The 23,184-nt window shown below is 50.5% G+C and overlaps 7 protein-coding genes across 7 annotated transcripts; 3 read left to right on the top strand and 4 right to left on the bottom strand.

Annotated features, from left to right (window-relative positions):
* Positions 1 to 652: 652 nt before the first annotated feature.
* PC9H_011808 (uncharacterized protein) lies at positions 653 to 1,985 on the top strand (the record flags this gene model as incomplete). Its single annotated transcript, XM_036781289.1, has 5 exons — positions 653 to 865; positions 922 to 1,206; positions 1,258 to 1,295; positions 1,346 to 1,661; positions 1,710 to 1,985. 5 exons carry the CDS (start codon positions 653 to 655, stop codon positions 1,983 to 1,985), a joined length of 1,128 nt encoding a protein of 375 aa, XP_036627144.1.
* Positions 1,986 to 6,079: 4,094 nt separating this feature from the next.
* On the top strand, positions 6,080 to 6,895 carry PC9H_011809 (uncharacterized protein; the record flags this gene model as incomplete). Its single annotated transcript, XM_036781290.1, has 1 exon — positions 6,080 to 6,895. One exon carries the CDS (start codon positions 6,080 to 6,082, stop codon positions 6,893 to 6,895), a length of 816 nt encoding a protein of 271 aa, XP_036627145.1.
* A 712-nt stretch (positions 6,896 to 7,607) lies between these two features.
* PC9H_011810 (uncharacterized protein) lies at positions 7,608 to 8,466 on the bottom strand (the record flags this gene model as incomplete). Its single annotated transcript, XM_036781291.1, has 3 exons — positions 7,608 to 7,687; positions 7,812 to 8,024; positions 8,196 to 8,466. The coding sequence occupies 3 exons, from the start codon at positions 8,464 to 8,466 to the stop codon at positions 7,608 to 7,610; spliced, it is 564 nt and encodes a 187-aa protein (XP_036627146.1).
* A 451-nt stretch (positions 8,467 to 8,917) lies between these two features.
* STE3_5 (a-factor receptor) lies at positions 8,918 to 10,425 on the bottom strand (the record flags this gene model as incomplete). Its single annotated transcript, XM_036781292.1, has 4 exons — positions 8,918 to 9,943; positions 9,996 to 10,108; positions 10,160 to 10,282; positions 10,335 to 10,425. The coding sequence occupies 4 exons, from the start codon at positions 10,423 to 10,425 to the stop codon at positions 8,918 to 8,920; spliced, it is 1,353 nt and encodes a 450-aa protein (XP_036627147.1).
* Positions 10,426 to 11,793: 1,368 nt separating this feature from the next.
* PC9H_011812 (uncharacterized protein) lies at positions 11,794 to 13,845 on the bottom strand (the record flags this gene model as incomplete). Its single annotated transcript, XM_036781293.1, has 4 exons — positions 11,794 to 12,706; positions 12,749 to 13,175; positions 13,229 to 13,594; positions 13,647 to 13,845. 4 exons carry the CDS (start codon positions 13,843 to 13,845, stop codon positions 11,794 to 11,796), a joined length of 1,905 nt encoding a protein of 634 aa, XP_036627148.1.
* A 980-nt stretch (positions 13,846 to 14,825) lies between these two features.
* Positions 14,826 to 16,869, bottom strand: PC9H_011813 (uncharacterized protein; the record flags this gene model as incomplete). The annotated part of the gene is made up of 10 exons (XM_036781294.1): positions 14,826 to 15,027; positions 15,078 to 15,144; positions 15,203 to 15,259; positions 15,311 to 15,539; positions 15,593 to 15,677; positions 15,734 to 15,930; positions 15,992 to 16,365; positions 16,420 to 16,523; positions 16,582 to 16,684; positions 16,737 to 16,869. The coding sequence occupies 10 exons, from the start codon at positions 16,867 to 16,869 to the stop codon at positions 14,826 to 14,828; spliced, it is 1,551 nt and encodes a 516-aa protein (XP_036627149.1).
* Positions 16,870 to 19,790: 2,921 nt separating this feature from the next.
* RPN9 (26S proteasome regulatory subunit) lies at positions 19,791 to 21,342 on the top strand (the record flags this gene model as incomplete). Its single annotated transcript, XM_036781295.1, has 8 exons — positions 19,791 to 19,942; positions 19,995 to 20,158; positions 20,212 to 20,273; positions 20,322 to 20,501; positions 20,549 to 20,707; positions 20,763 to 20,888; positions 20,945 to 21,117; positions 21,165 to 21,342. 8 exons carry the CDS (start codon positions 19,791 to 19,793, stop codon positions 21,340 to 21,342), a joined length of 1,194 nt encoding a protein of 397 aa, XP_036627150.1.
* Between the last annotated feature and the right edge of the window lie 1,842 nt (positions 21,343 to 23,184).

The raw sequence follows: 23,184 nt of genomic DNA on the forward strand, positions 1-23,184 counted from the left end.
TATGAGCGGAGGCGAGGGGAACAAGACGGAGGCCTCAATGAAGAGGCAAGAGTGTGAGTGCGGATAAGGAACTAATATTTGAACTAAGGTAACTGTATGTACAGTATGTTATATACCAGTCCTCACGCCCCCTTAGGGGTCCCCCTCTGCAAGTGTGGCTCTTAACATTGCTGCTAAGACCATTTATCAGGAGTTCACGAGCTCCCACAGGTGCAACAAATACTGTTGCTTCTTCCAGCTCACACCCTTTGGTCCTGATAATAATTCTTGAACTTCCTCCCTACGTTCTTCAGAATCCAAACTCAACCCTCCACTCCTTTCTCATTCCCATGCCTCCTAGCCTCTAAAAAACATACAACTCAACTTTAATATTTCACTGCTTAATACCACATTCATTTTCTACGGTTGAACTCTAGATTAGCTTTTTGCATTATCATTCATTGATATTGAGACTTTGTTACAACTTATGATAGGTAGCTCATTCTCCGTTTGCTCGCGGTTTCGGGGTCCATCCATTCATTTGAAACTCCGCCGGCGCTTTTGACCTCTTTGTGTGTTGCCATAGGGAACAAAAGCGTGGACCCACAACCGTGCGAAAGACAGTCTACTTCACGGTCTCCATCTCAACTTTGTTCTTGCTGACCACGAACCAATGGATGCATCTAATATTCGGCCTACTGAGAGTCCACCACGGAAAGATCTCAGAGGGCGTCTCTCTGAGGACGAGGTCTTCTGGAGAGATCACTATGTCTGGCTTCTAGAATGTGGCTACCGACTCCAGCCGAGATACCATCCTGACTGGAAACCATCCTGGGAAGGAACCGACAAGTTGTGGATGACATGCGTAGATGGTTCAGGTCCTCAGGTGAGTTAAATTGCCCTTGTTGAGGCGAATGTCCTACCCTGAATCTGCAGTCATAGCATTACAGCACGATGGCTGCCGAGCGCGTCTCTGATGGCGAACTACTCACGTTCAAAACACTATCCAAATCCATATTTCCTCACGAAATAGAGATTGGTCAATATTTCTCGACGGCACCCTTATCAAAGGATCCTCGCAATCACTGTGTGCCGATATACGACGCTTTGCAGGTTCCTGACAACGACGACATATGGTTATTAGCAATGCCGCGCCTTCGAGCTCACGACGATCCCCGGTTTGATACTGTTGGCGAAGGAGTGGAATTCTTTCGCCAGATATTCGAAGTGTGTGTGCCCGCCTATCTGGCCATTTGCTAGGTCTGATGCCCCCCCCAGGGATTACAGTTCATGCACCAGCACCACGTTGCACACCGGTGAGTTCTCGCGTCAGACCCGGAGATATATGCGCACTGACGTAGATTAGAGATGCGACCTACATGAACATTATGATGGACGCTCGACTACTATATCCCGAAGGATATCATCCGTTCTTGCCATGGCGCAACCCTAACATGAGTGGCTCCGCTAAGCACCTTACTCGAACACAACGGCCTGTCACGTATTTCCTGGTGGATTTCGGTCTGTCTCGTAAATACAGCCCAGAAGAACGCCCTCCGCTTGAACCCATTATCGCAGGTGGGGACAGATCCGTGCCGGAATTCGCTACGACGAAGGCATGTGACCCATTCCCCACCGATGTCTATACCTTGGGTAACTTAGTCAAGATGTACTTTTTGGACGTGAGCCTCTCCATCCCTTTCTTTCACTTTTGTCTGATCGCTCAGCAGGGTGACGAATTTACCAGTTCTCGATCTGGATTCGAGTTCATGAGGCCACTCGTTACTGATATGACACAGGCCGACCCTTCTAAACGGCCGACTATGGATGAAGTTGTGGAACGGTTCGAAACCATTAGGAAAGGCCTCAGTTCATGGAAGCTTCGCAGTCGGGTGGTCAAATCAAAAGACTCATATTTCATGGGCTTCTTCCGTGGTATCAGACATTGGCGACGCCGTATTGTCTTCATTGTCAAACGTGTTCCTCCATTGCCCACTCCGAATTAGTCCCCTTTTTCCCCCATGTCTCGAGTCACTATATCAGACCTTCCTAGTTTGTCCAAGACAATGATTATACATTAGTTTGCACGGTATTATGTATATTGATCAGAAGCGACTCTAACTGAAGTTTGAGATGGGAATGTAGTGCTTAAGGACACGAGGGTGAGGTGGGGGAAACGGCATAGAAGCGGGACAAGGGCATTGGCCAATCCCATGGTTCGTGTACGAACGGTGGAGGGATGTTGTCCGCTCACGTGTCTCCTTGCGTCGACGAGCGCTTAACGACTTCATACCTGCACGTAGACTAAGAATGCTCGCAAGTCTGGACATTGTCTACCAGATCCTACATTGGCTGAAAGAAGATAGGAAAGCGCTGCGGGAATGCAGTCTCGTGTGCAGATCCTGGCTTCGTCCCTCCCAATGCCTCATCTTCAAGAAATTCGTCTCCACCATTGTTCTCGACCGACCCTATACAAGGTACACTGGACGAGCCGCGATTTTTGCCGATTCGCCCCATCTTGCTACATACGTTCAGCACGTACAGATATACGTGACTTCTCTTCGAATCTGTGGTCATCTCCCACCCCTTCTTCGCAGGTTTACGAACACTCGATCATTCGGCATTACTACTTATAGCAGCGATCATTGGGCTGATGTTCCGAAAGATCTACACTGCTGCATAGAGGACATGGTTGCTTTGCGAACATTGGAGCAGCTTGATCTAGGCCATTGGATTTTCAGCCCGCAGCAGCTGAATAATTTACTCAAACATTGTTCCCCTACGCTTCGATCGTTGGGTCTATGGACGTTGGAGATTAGGGCTAGCGAACAAGGAGGAGAAGTCGAACCCGTAGAACTCGCTGGTTTGACGGAACTTTGCTTCGACAAGCATACGTCTCTCCCTGCTGAAGGAACATTGAAGACGCCGAATGACAATACCGTAGCACGTTTATTGCACAGTCAGTGCAGTGCCGCACGCTGTCGACCCTTATCGATCCCTGGAATCTCGGATGAGGTGTCTACATGGTCGTTCCATATCAATCTATGTGAGTATTGGACCTACGATTACTCTTTGAGTGACCTTCCATACCTAACGCTTTGATAGTTGAATGCATCATTAATGAGAGGTGCAGCGCAATCAACTTCGATGACCTTGTCAATCTTCGTCACCTTAGTCTCACTATCGAGTGCCACTTTCATCCTGCTAACCCCGACCCTCTTCTTCACCCAATCATCTCTGCTCTCGGCCGAATTCTACTCAGGATCCCAACTGCTCATCTCAGATTCCTCGATATTTACTTCCTTTGCAAGTATGATTGGTTCAAATGGGTCCAAGGTGACTGGGATCACATGGTAGCCAGCCTGGTGCCTTTTGTGAACACCGGAAAGCTCTTGGAGAAGGTTTCATTCGTGGTCGAGACCCATAGGGACGACTCCACGTACTCGATGATTACTTGCGCAATAGATAAACGGCTCAAATGTTTCGAGACAAGGCTACAGCCTGACGTCGGTCCAGGACGTATCCCCTATGGTAGGCGCACACGGTGAGTGCTGTAATGGCTTGCTGCTTTGAGCCATGCTTTAAAACCCGGTTACAGTCCGTGATCGTCAATATCCCTGTTGCGAGTTTACATAATACACTTCAGTGGGACGAGTTTACCCCTCGGATGGCGAACTTCTCTTACTCAAGCACATAGCGAACGATGGTGTAGCAGTAGGTCAGTATTTATCCGCACCACCCATTCAGGAGGATCTCAGTAGTCACTACATCCCAATATACGATGTTTTGCAAGTCCCTGACGGCGATCATTGCTGGTGGTTACATCTGCCCCCCACATTAATGACTGAGGACGTGTGCATACCTTTCCCCTCATGTTGGGAAAGTTGATAAGAATCAGATTTACTAAAGTGCGTGAATATACCATCTTCAGTCTAAGTTGCCTTACAGCCAGTGCCATAGAAGCACTCGACTTCATGAAGCCACTTGTTGCAACTATGACCAAGACTGACCCGTCCCACAATGGATGACGTTGTGGAATTCAAAACCATCCGAAAGGTCTTGGTTCGTGGAAGCTTCGTAGTCGTGTGGCCAAATCGAGAAAGACCTCGCTTTTCATGGGCATCTTCCACGGTATCAAACATTGGCCACTCCGAAGGTTCTTCATTGCAAAGCGTGTTCGTTACTGACTATTTGTCTCCTTCAAAAGGCATACTGTTATTTCAGGAACCGAAAATTGCAGAGTTGGGCGACGACGTGGTTGTCACAGAAGGGGTAGCGCAGAACTGCTGCGACATGAAACGCGCGGCACAACTTTTCTATCATTACTAAACCACGTTTTGCTGGCGTTGAAACATAACCTTGATACCTGAGGGACATAGAGGCCATCGCGACACTTGAAGACAGGGAGGTCCACAAAGTCCTTTTCCCGTCAAACTGAAGCTGATCTCCAACTGACCCAATCGCGTCTGACTGTTGAACGGGTGTCTATCAGGGAGCACAGTTCACGCACGAACATCACGTCGCGCATCAGTGAGTAAGGAGTGGTCCCCGACCTGTGTCTCCGTTGATCAATCTTACACATAACCAGCTTCGACTTCATGAAGCCTCCGGTTGATCTGACCCAGGCGGACCGGTAATAACCTCACAACGGCCTACAATGGTCGAAGTTCAGGAACGATTCGAAATTACTCAGAGTAGCCTCAGTTCGCGGAAACTTCGCAGCGGTAAAGTCAATGACTCGTATTTCAATGGGCATCTTCCGCAGTATCAATCTTTGACAGCGCCGGATGCTCTTCATTCTGAATCGCGTTCCTCCATCAGTGATCACGCACTTATACCTCTGAGTTTGCTAGGTCGAGCGCCGATCATTTGCCATTCCTAGCCTGTCTGCCAACGACAATCCGCGGCGACCGCCTAGGAGGTACCTAGATATTGCCTCGATATCCCGGGTATCGGGTGGGGGAACTTCCCATTGGTCATTACTACCCTTCCATCATTCATACCAATCCCTTCAAACCTCAAACCCACATTCCTCGCGGTTCTGAGCCTAGTAGCTATGCCACCTCGTACGCCATTCGTTCTTCGTTGTCGGCCATCACCAACGCCGGATTGGCCTGATAATGACGTTCCGTTATTACGAAAGCCTAGGTCGTTCGTTTGCATCATGGGGCACCATGCTCGCTGAATGATACATACCCATGAAGAAATACCGCATGGATAGTTTTGTTGTCAGTCGACGGTTGTGCTCAGAGCCGCCGGTTCAATGATGCAAAGGAAGCACTCGTTACCTTCGGTGTCTACTTGTCCCGATGTCCTCTGATGGACGGAGATGGACCCACTAATGTTGCCAACCTACTATTCACTGATTCAGGTGCAAGGATCCAACATCGGTTTTATGTCCGATATTTAAGGAGCGACGAATTTCAATTGAAAACTTGACACATATTCAAGTCCAGCGAAGGTCCAGATTACTTCTCAGTATAGAACCATACGGAGCTTGTAATCCGTCGAGGACACGGTGGGAATCTCTTCGCTTCTTCTTCGCTTGTCTCGTTCGTTATCTATTTCGTGAGGTGACAAAAACAGATGTCGGGATAAAGAACGTACCGGCGCCTTCAGGCTGTATACGCCACCCCTGTTTTGCATTCTGTCATCTTTCTACACACCCGAGCAAACACCAGGGACAGCCAACTGAGTCTTCCGTGGACTAGCCGGTCTTGCTGGCACAAAAAAGGTGGATGGCAGATGGGAATCAAAAGAGACTGGGCCACACTCGCTCCCAAGGCACATTACACGAGTTCTTTTGCGCGACCCGGTCCAAGAGATGCCACTGCTGCTGTATCAATAGCAGAGATAATCGATTACTCCGTAAATATAGACCTATGGGAGCCGATACTCCGAGGCACATCCTCTCGAGACGAGAATAGCTTGTATACAAGGCACTGACCTACGATCCAACAATTTCATGCTGAGTTTGAAGATCCATCGAACTTCCATTTTGCGGCGTGCGTATTGGCCGGAGGCATTGACGAAAGCATTGGTGGAATATAAAAGACCTAACATCAATTGGTGAGGATAACAAACAAGCACCCTCTTCGAGATGAATACTGTAAAGCGCGAGCTTCGCCTTTTCTTCGACTTCACTTGGAGGGACTGGTCTACGACCCTTATCCCTGGCCTCATCGTCGCCACTGGGGCGGTCAAACATGCCTCCCTCCCGGCGTGGAACGTCGCGCGATTTGTGCCATGGGTCGCTTGCTTTATCTACTTCTTCAACCTTTCCAACCAGATCGTCGGCGTCGAGGAAGATCGCATAAATAAACCAGACAGACCGCTTCCGTCCGGCAGAATCACCGTCCAGGGCGCGAAGCGTCGGTGGGCAATTGCCCTGGCTGCCTTCGTGGGCACTGCGCTATTTAACGGCAGCGGTCACTTAATCATCGAAACGGCGACATGGGTGACGACGACAGCTTTCTTGTGCTTGACGCCATATGGAGGGCATTGGTTTGGAAGGAATTCAGTGGCCATGGGCACTGGTACATGGGCACTTCTCAACGGCATATACAAGACGGTTGCGAGACCCGCCTCGGTGGAGGAGCGCTTCTTCTTTGTGGTAGCCATATGGCTCGCCACAGCCATACAGATACAGGACCTCAGGGACATCGAGGGGGACACGATCGTCAGAAGGAAGACATTGCCAATCGTGATTGGGGATAGGCAAAGTCGATGGCTGATATCGCTTGCATTCCTCCCACTCAGCTACGTGGTGTTGTGGGTGGGGGGCATCATATCGATGGCACCCACCACGGTGTCGGCAGCCCATGTGTTGTTGGGGTACAGAACATGGCACGGGACGGAGGCTAAATACGACCATAAGACGTATATGGTGGGTCTTTCCGTTGGTGCCGCTGGTTAGCGATTGAGCTGACGTGGTTTTACAGCTTTTTACTTACCTCTTTTGCTACATTCTTACGCTGCCCATCTGGTGCCGGCCTGTACTGAATTATCAAGCTCAGTGGGAAACGTTGCGCGCAATCCATATATAGACATCCACGTACCTTTTGTTTCGTTCTTCCCATTGGATTGGGGGTCTCTTAGACCTTTGGCGTTGTGCATAGTGCTGCTGTTCATCTGATTTCGTAATGTTGTTTGCTAGTATCTGAAAGCTGAGGCCTAAGGATTCGCGTGCAAACGCGACAGCCCCGAAACAGCAGATAACATTGTCATCAAGCGTCTCCCAATGCTAACGATCCTCGTTATCGTAAACATGTGCATCTGGCATGCTGATTGATCATCGTACCAGCGGTGAGAGTTTGGACCCACGCACCAGACGGAAATGAAGGTGTGTGGGACTTGTCTACGGAGATTTTACAACATGCTGTGTTATCCCCAGTGTGATATAATAAGAACGGAGACAGAAGGAAACAAGGGTCCGACAGCAATGTTTGACAGACGAAAGCAGGCGCACGAAAGTCCATATGTAAGGGGTCTACAGCAGTAATACGAAGAACCGGTGGTTTTGGCCGCATGGGGTGAAGCTGAGACCGTTAGAACCCCGTAGTCATCCAGAGAGCAAGAAGTCGACATAGCTGATCCAGCGGCGAGAGAAAGGTGCACAAGAATAGAAGTCACAGTTGGATTCCCGTCAACGCATCTAGTGCCAGCTTGACCTGCTTGATGAAATCGCTGAGACGCCTCCTCGTATCCTCTGAGTACACGAAAAGTTAGCTAGATTGATCCGAGAGTCGGAGAGAAAAGTGAAAGGGATATCGGGGTGCCAGATATGCAGAATGAGCACGGAGCAAACCCCCCAGCAGTGAAACGGCGCCTACCAATAAGCGTCGAACGAAGAAATGGAAACGGTATACGATAGGCGCGCGAAAGCACTGTGGATGTAGACGACCTGCCTTGTTCCATTTCTATGCTCATCACTTTCCCGATCCTTTGTTCGATGAGTTGCCCGGAGTATTCGCTTTCCCCTCTGGGTCGTGCGGCAGACCAGGCATGAAATTCGAGCATGATGTCCAGTAACATTGACGTAAATTCTAGCATACAAGAGAAGGGTGAGCATGTAAGTCCAAGGTACGACAAATTAGAGCCATTGTAGGTCATCCCTTTCTTAGATAAAGGTGCATATAGGAAATGAATCGAGATATATGCGCAATACGGGCCTCCCCATCGACTCTGAAGCAACTTCTGTCTGTTGAAGTACTCACCGCGTTCGAACACTGTATCTCGGTTCGTTTCCTCTTGAAACGGCTTGACAATCGCAGCCTCCGCGTCGAATGGTACGAACGGCGCCGAAATTGTCTCAGCCACTCTTCGGGATTGGGTAAGTGACGGCTCCTTGAGTTCCTGCTTCTTCTCGGTTGCGTGTTGCACTTGATTCAATGAAGCGCTAGTGCTCGTACTGGTGTTCGGAGATGAAGCTGGCAGGACACCGGTATCATCTGATGACTGCCGGGGACTCGTGGGAGGGGAAGACATGGACGAGGGTGATGGTGGTTGTGTGGAAGAGGTTAATTCAGACTCCGAGCGTCGCGGTAGTCGAATACATAGCGAGCGCTAATCGCTGCTCTGGAATACGTCGCAGAAGTTCCACACAATGCAGCTGTTCTCTGTTCGGACGCTAGGTAACTGGTAACTTCAGTCGCGCGTATGAGATGTTACGGTTTATGATTGTATATTTGACGTGTGTCTAGGTACTTCTCCAAGAATCAATACATATGAATAGTGATATCGACACAGTAAACGAAGTGGTATCGTTGCAAATTAAACTAACAGACTAATCCGGAATGAAATGACACGGCTAAAAATACAGTAGGGTGTCGGTCGTAATGCGTAATGTTGGCAATGCAGTGAATATGAGGTTAGGTCTTTGGAATGTTTAGGGCGTTGTGGGTTTAATGGGTTTACGAAGGGGAATGTGAGGGGCGGTTTATACGGCGCTCAAGTCGCTCTCTTTATATGTTGAGGGTGTATCGGGGGTATGTCGCGGTGGGTTCTCCTTGTTGACGGGAGATTCCGAAGGGGAGGGTGCAGGGGAGTCGAGGACAACGCCGCGTACAGAAGATATTTCGATGCCGACGACGTCCTGTCGAGTGTGAGCTTGCTCGGGCACCGAAAGAGTCGAAGAACTGGAAGATGTGGAGTATCCGACGTCGGTCTTGACATCCAAAGCACCACCAGCGTCCGTGAAGGACATATCGGAGAATGAAGCGTACGATTCGCGCTTGGTGATCATATCGGTGTGTACAAAGACGGGAAGGGTAACGCCGGTGCCAGTAGATCCCATACCAGGGTATGACCGCTTCTCGTTGAAAGTCCCGGTGGAGGACATTGTCCCGCCAGTGGTGTAACCGACACGCTTGGCAACGGAATCGAAAGCGATGCGGTAGTGCTTGCGGGCCTCATCGGCGAAGCCGAAGAAGAAGAAAAAGATGAAGGCGCAGAAGACGATGGACCATCGACTGAGTTCAACAGCGGTCACGAAAGTCTTGTCCATGCGCCATAGGACGCCGGGGATCTGGTCGACGCGGGAGAACCCATAATGGGTATCAGCCCAGCCCAACCAGGGGGAAATCCCGATGCGTGCGTTGAGCGAGATGGCGTAGAGACCGAGGGGGACGGTGAGGACGACGTCGGTGCAGGCGAGGCCCATGAGGCGGAAGTAACGGTTAGAAGTGAGGCGGCCACTGTTTGCAGAGAGGAGCTCCTTGAATTGGAGGCGACGCTTGTTGAAGGCAAGGATGCTACGAATGCAGTAATAGCCGGAGATGCATCCGATGAGGACCGGTGGGCAGTAAACGAGGACGAAAGCTACGGGGGTATTGTAGGTGAAGGGGTAGCATCCCAAGTCTTCGAAGACATTGAATCGGTGGCCCTGAGGAATGTATTGGAGGATCATGCCCAAAATTGGGATACCCAGACCAATTGCCAAGTCCACCATGATAGCGCGGCGTTTCTGAGATAATATCAGTATCTGAGCATGGCAAGCAAGCCAGCGCATAGCTCACCTCAGCCTTGGTCACAGTCACCGATTGTACGCAAGCAATGTGGTAGAGGCGGCGGTTAATGCAGAGAGAAGCCGCGGGGATAGCGAAGGAAGTACCGATGATGATTCGGGCGGCTGGAAAACTGTCAGGCCTCATAGCCAATGCCAAGAAACGCCAAAACTTACAGATGTCGCACCACACTGGGGCCCAGTTAATCGCATTGCCAGACCAGACGATCGAGTTAACGAATTGGTTGAGGCAAGCTAATGCCGTCCAGAACATGTAGAGGCAAGTACCCGTATTCCAGGCTATCCAATACGGTAAGTCAATCGATTGGGTAAAAAAGCGCGAGCCGCGTACCTTCCAAATGCCATGGGAATGGGATACTAACCAGCAAAAAGCTGATGAAGACGAAGATAGAGTATACGTAGTTTGGATAGGGATAGGACATCTTCGGTTCTAGCAGGTGCGGCGGGATGTGTTCTGAGGAGCGACCAACTGAAGCACCCGAAGGATGGGGGACCGATTCTCGAGTACAAGAATGTAGAGGCGATGGGGATCAAGCTGTGTTGATGGACCCAGTTTTTAAGAGCGAATGCTCTGCCCGCCATCCTTGTACACAATTTTGGCGGTCCCCTTGTCCTCGGTGTCAAATGGCGTCCCCATATGATGAAAACCTAGACGACTTTTGGTCGTTGGCTTGTCGCCGGATTTGGAAGTACCTTTGTGAATGAATCCGGAAAAGACAATGTTCGATTTCCTTTTTCGGCCGTTAGCTTGTACGTCGGTGATCTGGAGCTCGAAAATTCCCACATGGGTGGCGCTGACCTGACCTGCTGATGCCGCGAATTTGGAAAGACGATGCACAGTCGAAGCAGGTCGAAGCTCCCTGGTGCAGGGTATTCGAGCCAACAAGGGTGTGTCCAAAATGCGAGTGTCTTGTCCGGGATGATATGTATGATATTTCCCATCGCAGACTGTATGATTGAAAGAAGCGTCGTCTTTGAGATCAATGGTTGGTTTCTAGGCGAATACAAGCTGCAAATGCCTATGCGCGGCGGCCACACCATATGCACATTGCCTCAGTCAACCTGAAATACAAGATATCCTTTGAGTTTCCATCGACTACATGGGATGGTAGTCCATATCACACACCTAAAGTCGTCCCCATGATTCCCTTATACTTTACGCCTCATCTCAAATCCACCCGGCCACAACAATTCCACCGAATCCTGAGGAGTCCATCGAATTCGCGGCTGCAACCCACAACGCGGGGGCGGGCGTAATAATGGCGGTGAGACTGAGGAGATGGATGGTGAGGGGAGGAAGGAGAGATGTGATGGACGCTGGACGGCTGGTTCAGTCCTTTGTATAGGCAACACCGTGGACGCGCGACAGCTCTCTTATTGTCTCCCACGTGGCGAGCTTATTGTCTTTCCTCGCTTATGTAACCCACTAATTGTCCCGCATAACAATAAGAATATGTCAAGCGCCCAACAAGCGCCACTTCTCACTGATTTGACAAGATACTGGTTTGCACTCAAGGCTGAATGGCGGTCGTGTTTGCCTGTGAGATATATCACTTTGATGTTTGTCCAGTATAGCGTCACCAAGACGAGCGAGATCATCATTTTATCTAGAAACCGATAGTTCATAAAAATACATGTGTGTATTCGAAGGGTGAAAACATAAGATACAGAAAGGATAGGTCATAATAGATACATGTGTAAGTGCTTGAGACCAGATATATCGAAAAATGAAGCAAATCACGAAACAATGCAGATGAAGGAGAACGATAGTGGTCGAGGATTCGCTACGGCTAGACTGTCTCCTTCACCACTGTCATATAGATTATCTCCTTGCCTGCGCGGTTACTCACGCCCCTCCCGATGCCCGGAACGTTCAGCCCCTCAAGGCTCCCCAATCGTCTCAGACTAGAACGTCTAGGGGGTCGTATTGCTGCTGGAGAGGAGCCGGGACGTCCGGGTAGTAATGCCTCGGCTACTGCACCTTGAAAAGGTTTGTCAGGAGGCGACGAAGGCGATAAGATGGGCAAGCCCAACGTGTCGCAAGATAAGGCAGGAGAAGGACATCGAGACTGTGGTAGGGATCGAGACGACGACCGAGCATGGAATAGGCCTTGGATGAGGGACGGAGTAGGACTCCCTTGCGGAACTGAGGCAGGCGGTTCCGGCCAAGGTGCTTCCCATATGGAGGACACAGTCGACTTCGCATCATCGGGTATACTTTGTCTCGCAGGTCCCTGAGCCTTGAGCGGCGCAATATCAACCTCTACGGTGACTGTACTCGGGGTCACAGGCGTGGGTGCCTTGGTCGGGGTCTGAGGACGTCTCCAAGGCGTGATGTTGTATGACGTCTTCTGGGGCGAGGAATATACTGGAGGGGGAGACCTCAGGCCGAGCGATTGAGCAATGGGAGAGTTGAGATAATTCAGGGTATCTATAGCGAACGAGTCGTTCTCCGGGGCGGGTGAACTGCGAGCTGAGCTTGGCGTGGGGCTCGAGCAGGGGCTTGAACTGGGAACAGAGCTCGCGCTCCGACCACTGGACGGCGAAAGGGATAGCTTGGATCGATTCTTGCTCTTGAAGCCTTTTGAAGCCTTGTCATCAAGCATATCATCCCATCCAGACTTGAGTTCAAGGGTAAGAGGCGGAGGCGGGCTCAGTGGAGGCGGAGAGCATTTGGTAACCATCTGCGTTTGTCTGATTCCTCTTTAAACAAAAGAGACGAGAACGAAAGAGCCGTACACTTACTGGGTATGCATCATCAAAATAGATGGGACAGAACGTCGTTTCCTATCCTTATTCCACTTGATGATTATCGATCGAATCCATTTCGCGCCGTCTCTGATTTCTTGACCGATCGCTAATGACAGGACAAGATAAACGATCGACACTGCTTTGAAGCCCCACCACGCAAACTGGATGCCCGTAAGTTCGTTCTTCGTGCTAATGATATCGATGTCGTAGAAATTTTCGTGAACCTTCCGCCATGAGGTCCAATTGCTGAGCCTCGGAGGCGAGAACAAGGCGAAGAGGGACGTTAAACCCAGGACGGCCGAGGTGATAAGGGAGATTATGAGGGTGCGTATGAAGATAGAAGACGTGTATGCTGAGCGTGATGAAACGTGTGAACCGAAACTTGAAGTCGAGATGCGGAATGAGTTATGTATAGTGACACCTGTAGGCTGATGAGTTCGTCTAGCGTGTATTCTAGAAACGAGTACCACGTACCACAGTAGAGAAGGGCGATACTACATGTAAGAAGTGGGGGAAGCCAAACGATTATTAGGGCCGGCGTAGATGGGTGTATAGATGCGAAGCACCCTAAATCTCTGACCAAGTCGAAACGGCGATCTTGTGCAATATAATCTACGGCCCTACGTTGAGCAGAGTCCAGATGCTTGGAAGCTGACTCACGAAGTAGGATATATATAATTGGAAGCACGATGCACAGCGCGATATCTATAGCAATTTGTACGCGTTTATTTTGACCGTCCGGAGGGGGTTCGCGTTGAGACGACACGAACTCCAGCTTCCGCGCGATGCAGATAAACGTCGCAGGTAGACCGACATTAGCTCCTAAAAGCAGCCTTGTCGCTATAATTCGTCGTGAATACCTCTTTACGCTTTACTAAAAAAAAACACGTACTGATATCGCACCAGATGGGTATCTTGATGTCCACATTTCCCTTCCAAATTACTGCGTTGACCCCGTGGATGAGGTTGCATATGAAGAACCATGCAATCAACGTCGAGGTAGGCGTATTGAGCCGAACGCGGTCGGCGAATAGGAATAATACGAAGAACCCAGCGCAGACGAAAGATAGTATGGCGAGTGCGTCGGTCATCGTGGATGCTTCAAGCTGAAACGGGTTATGAGAGCCCTGACCCGCAAAGCACTACCCGTTGACTATACGAAATGACACGAGACAGCTGTCTTGCAAGTGCGCTGATCCACTGGTAGAAGGCGAAGGGAGGGAAGTTACCCCACGGTACCCCAGCTGATATGTAAACGCGACATACCTCAAAGAGAACAAATCATCAAGGTATAACCTGGATGGAGTCAGCCCCGCTCAAGGGACTCCAGCACATGGATATACTTCCGCTGCACAGAACTTTCTCCCTTAGGTAAGAGAACAAGTAGGGTACCTTTTGAAATACAAGGCCTGTGTAGCGGTAGTCAATCGCGGACATCAGATTTTTGCACCGGTCCGCGCCCTGAGGCGGTCGTTTACGTGGAGGGAGTGAGTCGTATAATCGTACACAATGGGATGGATATATCTGGCCTGTCGATTTGCTTCCAGGAATGGGAACAAGTATAAAGTCACCTAATATGGAAATTTGCATACCAATTCTGATTTCCTGCAAGAAATAGTCGAAGACGTAAGAAAGCTCTTCGGGGGTGGGTCAATGACATAGCTTGTAGGCATGCATCTTGTCTATGGAACGCCTGGATACCGGCCTCTATTGAAGCCAGCCTGGCGAAGGGGAAGAGTCCCCGGGCGTTCGAGGAAGATTTACAACGATGTATGTTGATTATAATGTTTCATTGTCTAAGTCCTGGTAAGAAAAATCCCTAGCACTGTCATGGAAAGGTTCACTGGAGCTGGAATCAGTTCAGTTCTGAGCTGACCACAGCGACGGTTCGAAAGGAAGGACTGTGAGAACATCTTGGTTCCTGCATCGGTGATTATAACAGGAGGCCCCTTTTTCTACTTTCAAAGTTCAAATAATCAATCATTGGTATTTGAAATAGCGAGTTAGATTGTATTGATACTATATTTATGATCCTCGGGAAAAAAGCGACATCGTTCAAATAAAGGTAGGATTAAGCAGCGATTTTGTGCAAGATGGCGGACATGGAGGGGCTGAAGAAGTAGTCACCTCCCTTAGACACAACAAAGCTCATGAAAGTCAAGTCGTGATTGAGGTCTGTGTAGTCGATTCCAGACACAACAAGCGGTTTGCCGTTGTTCTGGCCGACAATTGGGTCAAATCCAGGCGTTGGGTCGCTTTTACCGGTGGGAATGCTAGGTGAGGGATTAGATGGGTTCAGCAATGGGTGTAGATTGTGACTGACTTGACGTTGTTAGCCCACTCGGCTTGCTGGAAGTGGAACCCGGAGCCGAGATCACTCTGATATGTCACTAGAATTGGTATGGATGCGTGAGAACGGAATCTAGCAAATATAGGTAGGGGGCCTACCGAACGCCACACCACGTTCAGTCGCTGTTTTCTTGTTGTTGATCTCATCGTCGCTGACTGAAGGAACATGAGCTACAACCAAGAAACGACGCGGATGAAACTACTTACGCTCTTCGCCATAGGGTATACTTGCCCTAATCATTTGGTTCTTGAGGTTTGTGTTTCCCTGGTCAGCGCGGGGACGAATCTTGCGGATGTGTGCGGAGAAGGGACAGTAGGACTGGTTACTGTTGATATCGAAGGGGGCAGGGTGATTGAAGTCGAAGTTGTTGTTGAGCATAAGATTTGGGCCAATGGAGGGATCATCCCTCTCTGGGGCAAGGTCAAGAGGAGTGCCCTAGTTTCGTGGATGAGCAAATATGGCGCATAGAATGCGAAATAACAACTGACACTCTTCCAGCGACCGAACATACGAGCGCCAAGAAGATCAGCACGCTCGCGAACGCTCCTCGACGAGTCTTGGATTAGGGCAGCTCTGGGGTGTGTGTGATCAATACAACATTGCAACGAAAGAGTGATTGAGCGACGAACTCTTGCATGAGATAGTTATCGAACTCAGGAACGAGCTCTTGGAGTTGTCGGTATGCCATGAAGGAGCCCCATTTCGTCCATGCTGGTCGGGCAGCTCTGCGGGGGTCGCCAATTTCTTTCGTCAGAAGCGTGCCAGGTAGAAGAAGCTGTTGTCCGGGGTAGGTGCTCGTAGCAAAACCAGCGACTGCGGGTTGAATCTGTCACGAAGACGATGGGTGAGCCGCAAAATTTCCTTCAACTTGGAAAGGAGTCGCTTACGAAGCCATCAAGCCAACCAAAGTGTTCTTTACCAGCCGCATCGCCGGGTCGTACCGCGCCCCTGTTGCTGTGCGTTTCTACGATCGCATCGCCCAACCAACTCTTCATTTGATTCAGTAAGGTGTCGATAGGCTCCCAATCTCTAGCCGCAATCAGGAAAGCACCGTCCGTCTTGTTCGCATAAAGACCTGGAGCCCACGTTGTGCTTGGATCGGTATCGCCAAGGGCTGCAGCGTCGTTTAATTGCCCCATGGCGAAGTAGGGATCCCCGAGGTCGTCCAATACACCAAGTTTACGAAGTCCTTGTGAGGTCCAAGCAACGTTGAGCATAGCTGATGGTTGCGTGCAGGTAGTGCAGACCATTTGAGCAGTCGCTAATTCGAGAATATAAGAGTTAAGTCCTCTCCTGAGATAATAGGGTATATTACTTGTAATATGAGGGTAGATCAGTTTCGCGAGGACACTCTTGAACTTTCTTGGGTTCTGAATCGAGTAGAAAAAGAATATTTCCTTCGGCTTCCTCATCCCAATCCTAGGGAGACAGTGCGTTAGGGACACAGGACACGACTTCAAGCGATCGGAATGCGTACATGATGTCTCCTTGAATCTCCTCCAGCGGAAGGAATGTGCCATTAGTGGCATTCAATTTCTGGATCAACTCAAGCGTTGGCAATGTATGCTGCCCAGGATAATCTACGGGTAGGCGAGTGAGCACGCAATCTTGGCAGGAAATAGTGCAACTCGCCGTGTAAGAGTGATCCACTCGGATAGTCGTTCTGCCTCGCCTCGAGCTGCTGGGGCAGACTGAACCCATAACTGGGCAGGAGGGCGTAAGGTATTAACGAAGTGAGAGCGACGCAGGTAGTCCACCAGCGCATTGTAGATGAGTTGGTAGGCCAGTATGCTTCAGTACATCGACCTTATGTACTGTTCTGGAGAAGATCCAGGAACGTGAGATCTCATCCAACTTGCCAGCCGCGCGGCCAGTAGGGTGCTCTGGATTACTCACGTCGCGGCAATGGATGGGTCCATCGAGGGAGGAAGGAAATCCGAGAGTGTACGCTTCTGCATATCAACAGAAGCACCTGACAGCAACGAACGGCTAGCCGAGCTTCTTAGTATATAGTATATGCGAGAACGTTTGTCACTGCCTATTGTAGGCGCGTGGAGTACGCCTCTCAATCTGAAGATCGGCAATGACGCTGTTTTGTTGTTGCAGAGAGCGCCAGAACGTTACATGCCCTCGGACAGACAGCTCGCCCGCCATGCGCTTGTGGTCGAGGCCGCCCCAGTCGTGTCGGACAGTTGTGCCGGACGGCTGAGATATATAGGCCCGAAGGATTGGGGTCGAAAACTGCTGAATAAACTTGAACAGCCGTATGGTACATCAGCTTCTGTACCGATGATCAATTATCATACTGATACAGACCATCTGTAAGAGACCACCATCAGAAGTCACTCACTCAGGCTTCGAGTGGAAATTACGAACCAGCATACTCCGGCCCAGCCTTTGACACAATTGACGGCCCTCACAGTTACGGCGCTTTTGGTTCCGAACCGAAGTCATATTGAATCTTTTGGCTTCATTCGATTGGAAATTTTGACATGCGAGGCGCGACCGTCGGTCCGGGTAAAGTCTGGTAAAGTCGGCAGCTTCGCGGATGATGCGTAGTCTCCAAGGATATCCAGCCCGACTTGAGACCCGACACAGGCCGACGGATGAGAGTATACGTGTCGAATGCCCCACTTTATCCCCCGCAAGCTCTTTGACATATCGGGAGAGTTGATGATTGATTGATGAACGTCCAATAGACAGGGCCATATTTGGCGAGGCCGCCTAAATGTTGCATAGAATTCGCCCGCCGCGGCGAGCAGGGGGGCGCTGGTGAGGCTCTACGTCTAGAATCAGAAATGTATTCTCTCTGCAGAGCCTAGCTGAATCCATTTCTCTGTCGAACCGCTCGAGACGCATTTCCCTTTGAGAGGCATATGCGAAGGCTTGCTGAGTACCGCAAGTTCGGGCGGGGTTGAGGTCTACACATGCTGATGCACGGGTAGCAGGGTCGGTATGTTAGACATAGCTGCCTCAACGACCCACTCAACTCACCGGTTTTCGTGACAACTGACACATTTTCTGACATCAGGAGGCGGCAGCCCTCGCACTTGCAGCCGTTTTTGTTTAGCCTTCGGTCCTCCATTAGCATCCACATCAGCGACAAAGTATTTATTGGAGAATGTTCGCTCACCGAGTCCAGCTGGCCTCCTTCGAGGATGCGCGTCATGATTGCCAGACCGGGCAAATGCACACTCCGCGACCGTTTCTACACCAGATTCCAGTGAATCGCAACAATCCCGGGCCAAGGGATGTGATTCTAGATTGCCATAAGTTGACTGCCGCTATCCTTATGCTGCCCAGCGATTATGTGGTTGAGCGAGACCCTCTACGAATATAAGTAAGTAGATGACACTTGTTAGCCGGCAGAATCTCGAGAATTCGAACTCGCAAATGCCACATACCGCTACCAGTATGCCACCTTCTTTCGGCAAACTATGGGGAGTCCCAGGATTCGGAAGTGACGTGCTAAACGGATCAACGCGCAGTAGGTATGTCGAACTTGCCAGCTCTAATTGATTGCGCTCAGACGATTATGCTACACAGTTGCAGATGGTGAAGGGACGGAATTATTGTCTTGGATTCTCAAAGATGTGTTCGGACATTCTCCGTCGGTGCGCCAATTTCGTGCGGTCCTATTTCTGTCTGTCGTTGATCCCGAGACGGGATGTCACTTTCAGTAGGCACCTTCAGCGATGCCGGGATGAGGCAGCGACCCGAGATACACAGATATTGCAGCAAAAACTTCATTCCATCTTGACGAGAACAAAGAAAACGCTACGTAGAGGGCCTGGGGTAATTAATTTGTAAAGATATGGCAGCGCCATAGCCGGGTCACCGATCAGATAACCCGACCGACCATCGGTCGACCCCCAGAGCCGAACACTCTGGGGTATACATCTCTTGATGTATCTTTGCTCTACAGCGCGGCGCGCCGGAGCCTGACAATGATTCAACATGAATCTAACGAGGCGATTAGTGTCTGAACATCGATACGAGATAAGAAGAACCAACCAGGGAAACGTGGTCCAATGCGCGACCACATATGCCGTCATTCCAACACTCAGTTGGCTCAATCTAAGAGGTGTAGTTACTTGAATATGGTCATCGTCTGTGAATGGATGGACGAGGCTCACCTGGATATCAACATCGAGGGGCGATGCGATGAAAGGTGCATCATGACCGTCGAGTCATACGCCGAAATGGAAGTGTCGTGCTTCCCAGTGACAAGGTGTATACCGCGCGTGGTATGTACCATCATTATAGACTATCGTAGTCTCTAAGAGAGTATCGTCGGATATCTGCGCATCGGGGTTAAGGGTGAGATCAAAGGGGTCAATTCGACTACTTACCTCACAAAAGTGGCGTCGTGCCACACAGATAGAACGAGGGATGCTCGAGCGACCCAGCGGCCACCTAGGGTTGCGTCAATAAAGCGGGTGCCCGGCAGGGAGTAAACTTACCGTCGTGGTGGGAGGATAAGGGACATTCATCGAAGCGCTGGTCCTATATATCTTCTCGACATTAGGGCAGGTCGAGTTGTCACTGAAGTCACGATACCTTTCCCAGATTAGCATCCTTAGTATCCAAAGAAACAAGCAAACAACCGCAAGCACATGTAAACTCCCGCCGACGCGTCGCCCCGCGTCATTCCCGGCCGTCGTTATCTTGTTCTCTGGACCGAGGATGTCGTCTTCAACATCGACCGCTGCGATGGCTATTGATTCACCTGCAGCACCCAAGCTGGACCTAGACAGTTTCATTGGAACGGCACTGTCATCAACGCCCGCAGAATTGCACCCGTTCTTTGAAAGTTTCCGGTCATTGTACACACGAAAGTAAGCAAGATGAGCGGTGGAGATGAGTGCGTTTACTCAAGGCTATCTGCAGACTATGGCATCAGCTCACTCAGAAGCTCTTTGCGTTCGTCGACCATCCGGCTTCGAAACCATATCGAGTGAACGTATTCAACATCTTCGTACGGGACTTTGAGAGCAAGATGAACCAGCTGCGGCTGGTGGAGATGGGTGTCAAGGTGGCGAAGGATATCGAAAGTTCGTCTGCCCTACCATCCAGTTCCCTCGCAATTTACGATGGTGTCGTTTAGACCCACAAACGCAACTTACACAGCTGACCTCACTTCTGTCTCGCATTCCTATCCCTCCGTCTGTCGCGAAACCCAGCCCGGATGCCCCGGACGCGCCCCCCACCTCCCAGTCTTCAATTGAGGCATATGTCCTCCTCCTCGCCACCATCGCCCACACCAAACTCGTCTTCGGTGATCTCGAGGGCACCAAAACCGACATGGACGCCGCTTGGGATGTGCTCGATCGATTAGATGGCGTAGAGAACGGCGTGAGGGCCGCATACTATGGCGTCGCTGCCGATTACTACAAGGTACGCCTTCGCAATCCCTATGCGGCATTTCTTAATGGTGCCCATAGGCTAAGGCTGAATACGCCCCCTACTACCGCAACTCCCTGCTTTACCTCGCATGCGTCGACCCAGCGACTGACATGTCCCCAGAGGAACGGCTGGCGCGCGCGCACGATCTCGCTATCTCTGCCTTCCTAGGCGATACCATATATAACTTTGGCGAACTGGTGAGTTCTGCACGCCTTGGCTCGTATGATTTTGCATGTCTGACGCCGCGCCAAGTTGATGCACCCGATCTTAGATTCACTCGATAACACGCCGTATGCGTGGATCAAGAAGCTCCTGTTCACGTTCAACGAGGGCAACATCGGCAAGTTCGAAGCACTGGCGCCTCTGTTTCCGAGAGAGGTACGGCTCTTCTAAGATTGCGCCGTTGCTGACATTCTGACACTCTGGAATCGCAGCGTATACTGCAAGAGAACTACTCATTCCTCCGCCAGAAGATCTGTCTGATGGCGTTGATGGAGTCGGTTTTCAAGAGAAGCGCAAACAACCGAACTCTTACCTTTCAAACCATCGCAGAGGAGACACGGCTGCCGCCAGACGAGGTCGAGCACCTCGTCATGAAAGCACTCAGGTACGAGCAACCTCTAATTTCCTTTTCGCTTTATTCACCTCGGGTAGTTTGAAACTCATCAAAGGATCGCTGGACCAAGTGGACGGCAAGGCGAACATCACATGGGTGCAGCCGCGCGTGCTCTCGCGCGAGCAGATCGGGGGGCTGGCGCAGAGGCTGGACGAGTGGGTGAACAAGCTGAACTTGGTGGAGCAGCGGATAGCGCCGGAAGTGGTCGCGCAGTAGTGTCTATGTATTTTCGTCGATCTCATTTCTCGAACTGAAAAGCTTCTTTTTTCCACTGAAGAAGTTCTGAAGCCATGTAGCCGTGTTACTCATCTAGATATGACCCATGATTTGCACTGATACGTTTCCACATCGATGTCGCAGGCTGAAATAGTAGCTCTTCGGGTTTCTCCTCGGCCAATCTTCGGGGGTAGAACGCCTTCTAACGTTCTTGACAAACTATGTACGATGGTATTCTATAATTCTATGTTTCTCCGTGATACGAACTTGAAGCTCCACGAAGTATACTCTAATAGACTCCTATCCCTTGACGTAGCCCCTACTTGAGCCTCGGTCACGGGACCCGAAATCAGAGTTAACTCCAACTCCAGCCCACATCATATTCGAGCAATTTGCGCTCTCTGAAGATTGGTGATGATGATAAATACTAGCCTCAACATCCACCTTCGTCTCATCCCTTCTTGCGTGTTGCCCAAGTATGCATCGCCTGGAGGGAAATTGCTTTGCGCCCGCCGCCTGAGGAATTTGGGGAATCGTCTGTACGGATCCGAAACCCTGGTTGAAAGAACTTCAGAGGCGCTTCAGGCCTTCCCTACTCTTCTTTAGGTATTGACGCGGAGGGGTAAATCACGCAAGCATGTCGTTCCCGAAAGAGCAAGCGGTTGGTCCTGTGAGACCCCCGACGTATTTGTCGCTATTACCGAGACTCGGACACTGGCCTGGCCTGCGACCCATCAAGTGCCTAGTCTTCAGCGACTCTCTTTCAAATCTGCCGGTCCCACCTGCTAAACTGCCATCTTGAGGTACATTGGATGGACCGCAGTTTCCTATATATCTTGAAATGACTTTCGGCAACCCGCATCAAGGTCTTAGTACTCGAGCTGAGTGCTCAGGGATGCGGGTGCAGACGATGTCGACGGAATTTTCAGCGTGCTCCCAAGTCCTTCTGCGAGTCCGCGCATCGATCAGGCTCCGGGCACACAGGCATGTTTCTCTCGAGCGCTGAGATCTACGTATGTCGATAAACTCCTCGCGCGACTCTGGCACCCGCACCCTTCCCGTCACTTGGGCTCCGATCCGTTTCACAGCTGTGGCTGGCGAGCAACGTCACGTCGCCGCGAGCCTCTTCTCTCAGTTACCTGTGGGGCGACCCGAGCTCCTTTATTTTACCTTGGACGACCCTCCGAGTTTTCTGCTGCCCGATCCAAAAAGAATATGTACAATCTCAAAGCAAGCCCCCGCGTAGGAAGTTGAGGCAGGCTTATGGTTGAAGACGATGCCCCTAATGCGGATGACCTTACAGTCGGAAGAAAGTACACCCAATACAAGTGGTCAAGGAGAACGTATGAAGCTTTCGCCAGCCAAGGACCTGAGATTACTTCAACAAATACTTCAGGTCGAAATGCTCGATCATGGTACGGCTCGCTTCCTTCTACGACCATGGATCTACTAACAAGTGCTTTGGTAGATGAATTCATGGGAGCGATTGATGAAACTGATGGACTATAGTTCTGAGTTTGGCTGTACGACTGTTCCCCATGTCTTCCTGCAGTCATACAAGATCGTCGACTCGAACTCGAAGAAATATAGATAATGCTTACGCTTGCAGAGTGCCCGGGCTGGAGCCTACACATCAATTGGGGGTGGAACCCTTGGGTTTCTTTCTTCTTCGACCTGTTTCCGTTTCGGAGTCCCGTCAATGGCGACTGAGAGAGGCTTGTGATGAATATATCACTTGAACGTGGCAGTGATCTTCGAACCTAGAAGCTACCGACCGCAGCGAGTCCAATGTCTTTGCGCCCATAGCAGGGTCAACAAACCGTGTCCGGCCATGGAGATAGA

The sequence above is a fragment of the Pleurotus ostreatus genome (assembly GCF_014466165.1).
Source record: "Pleurotus ostreatus strain PC9 chromosome Unknown scaffold_9, whole genome shotgun sequence".
In the NCBI taxonomy this organism is placed as follows: Eukaryota; Fungi; Basidiomycota; class Agaricomycetes; order Agaricales; family Pleurotaceae; genus Pleurotus; species Pleurotus ostreatus.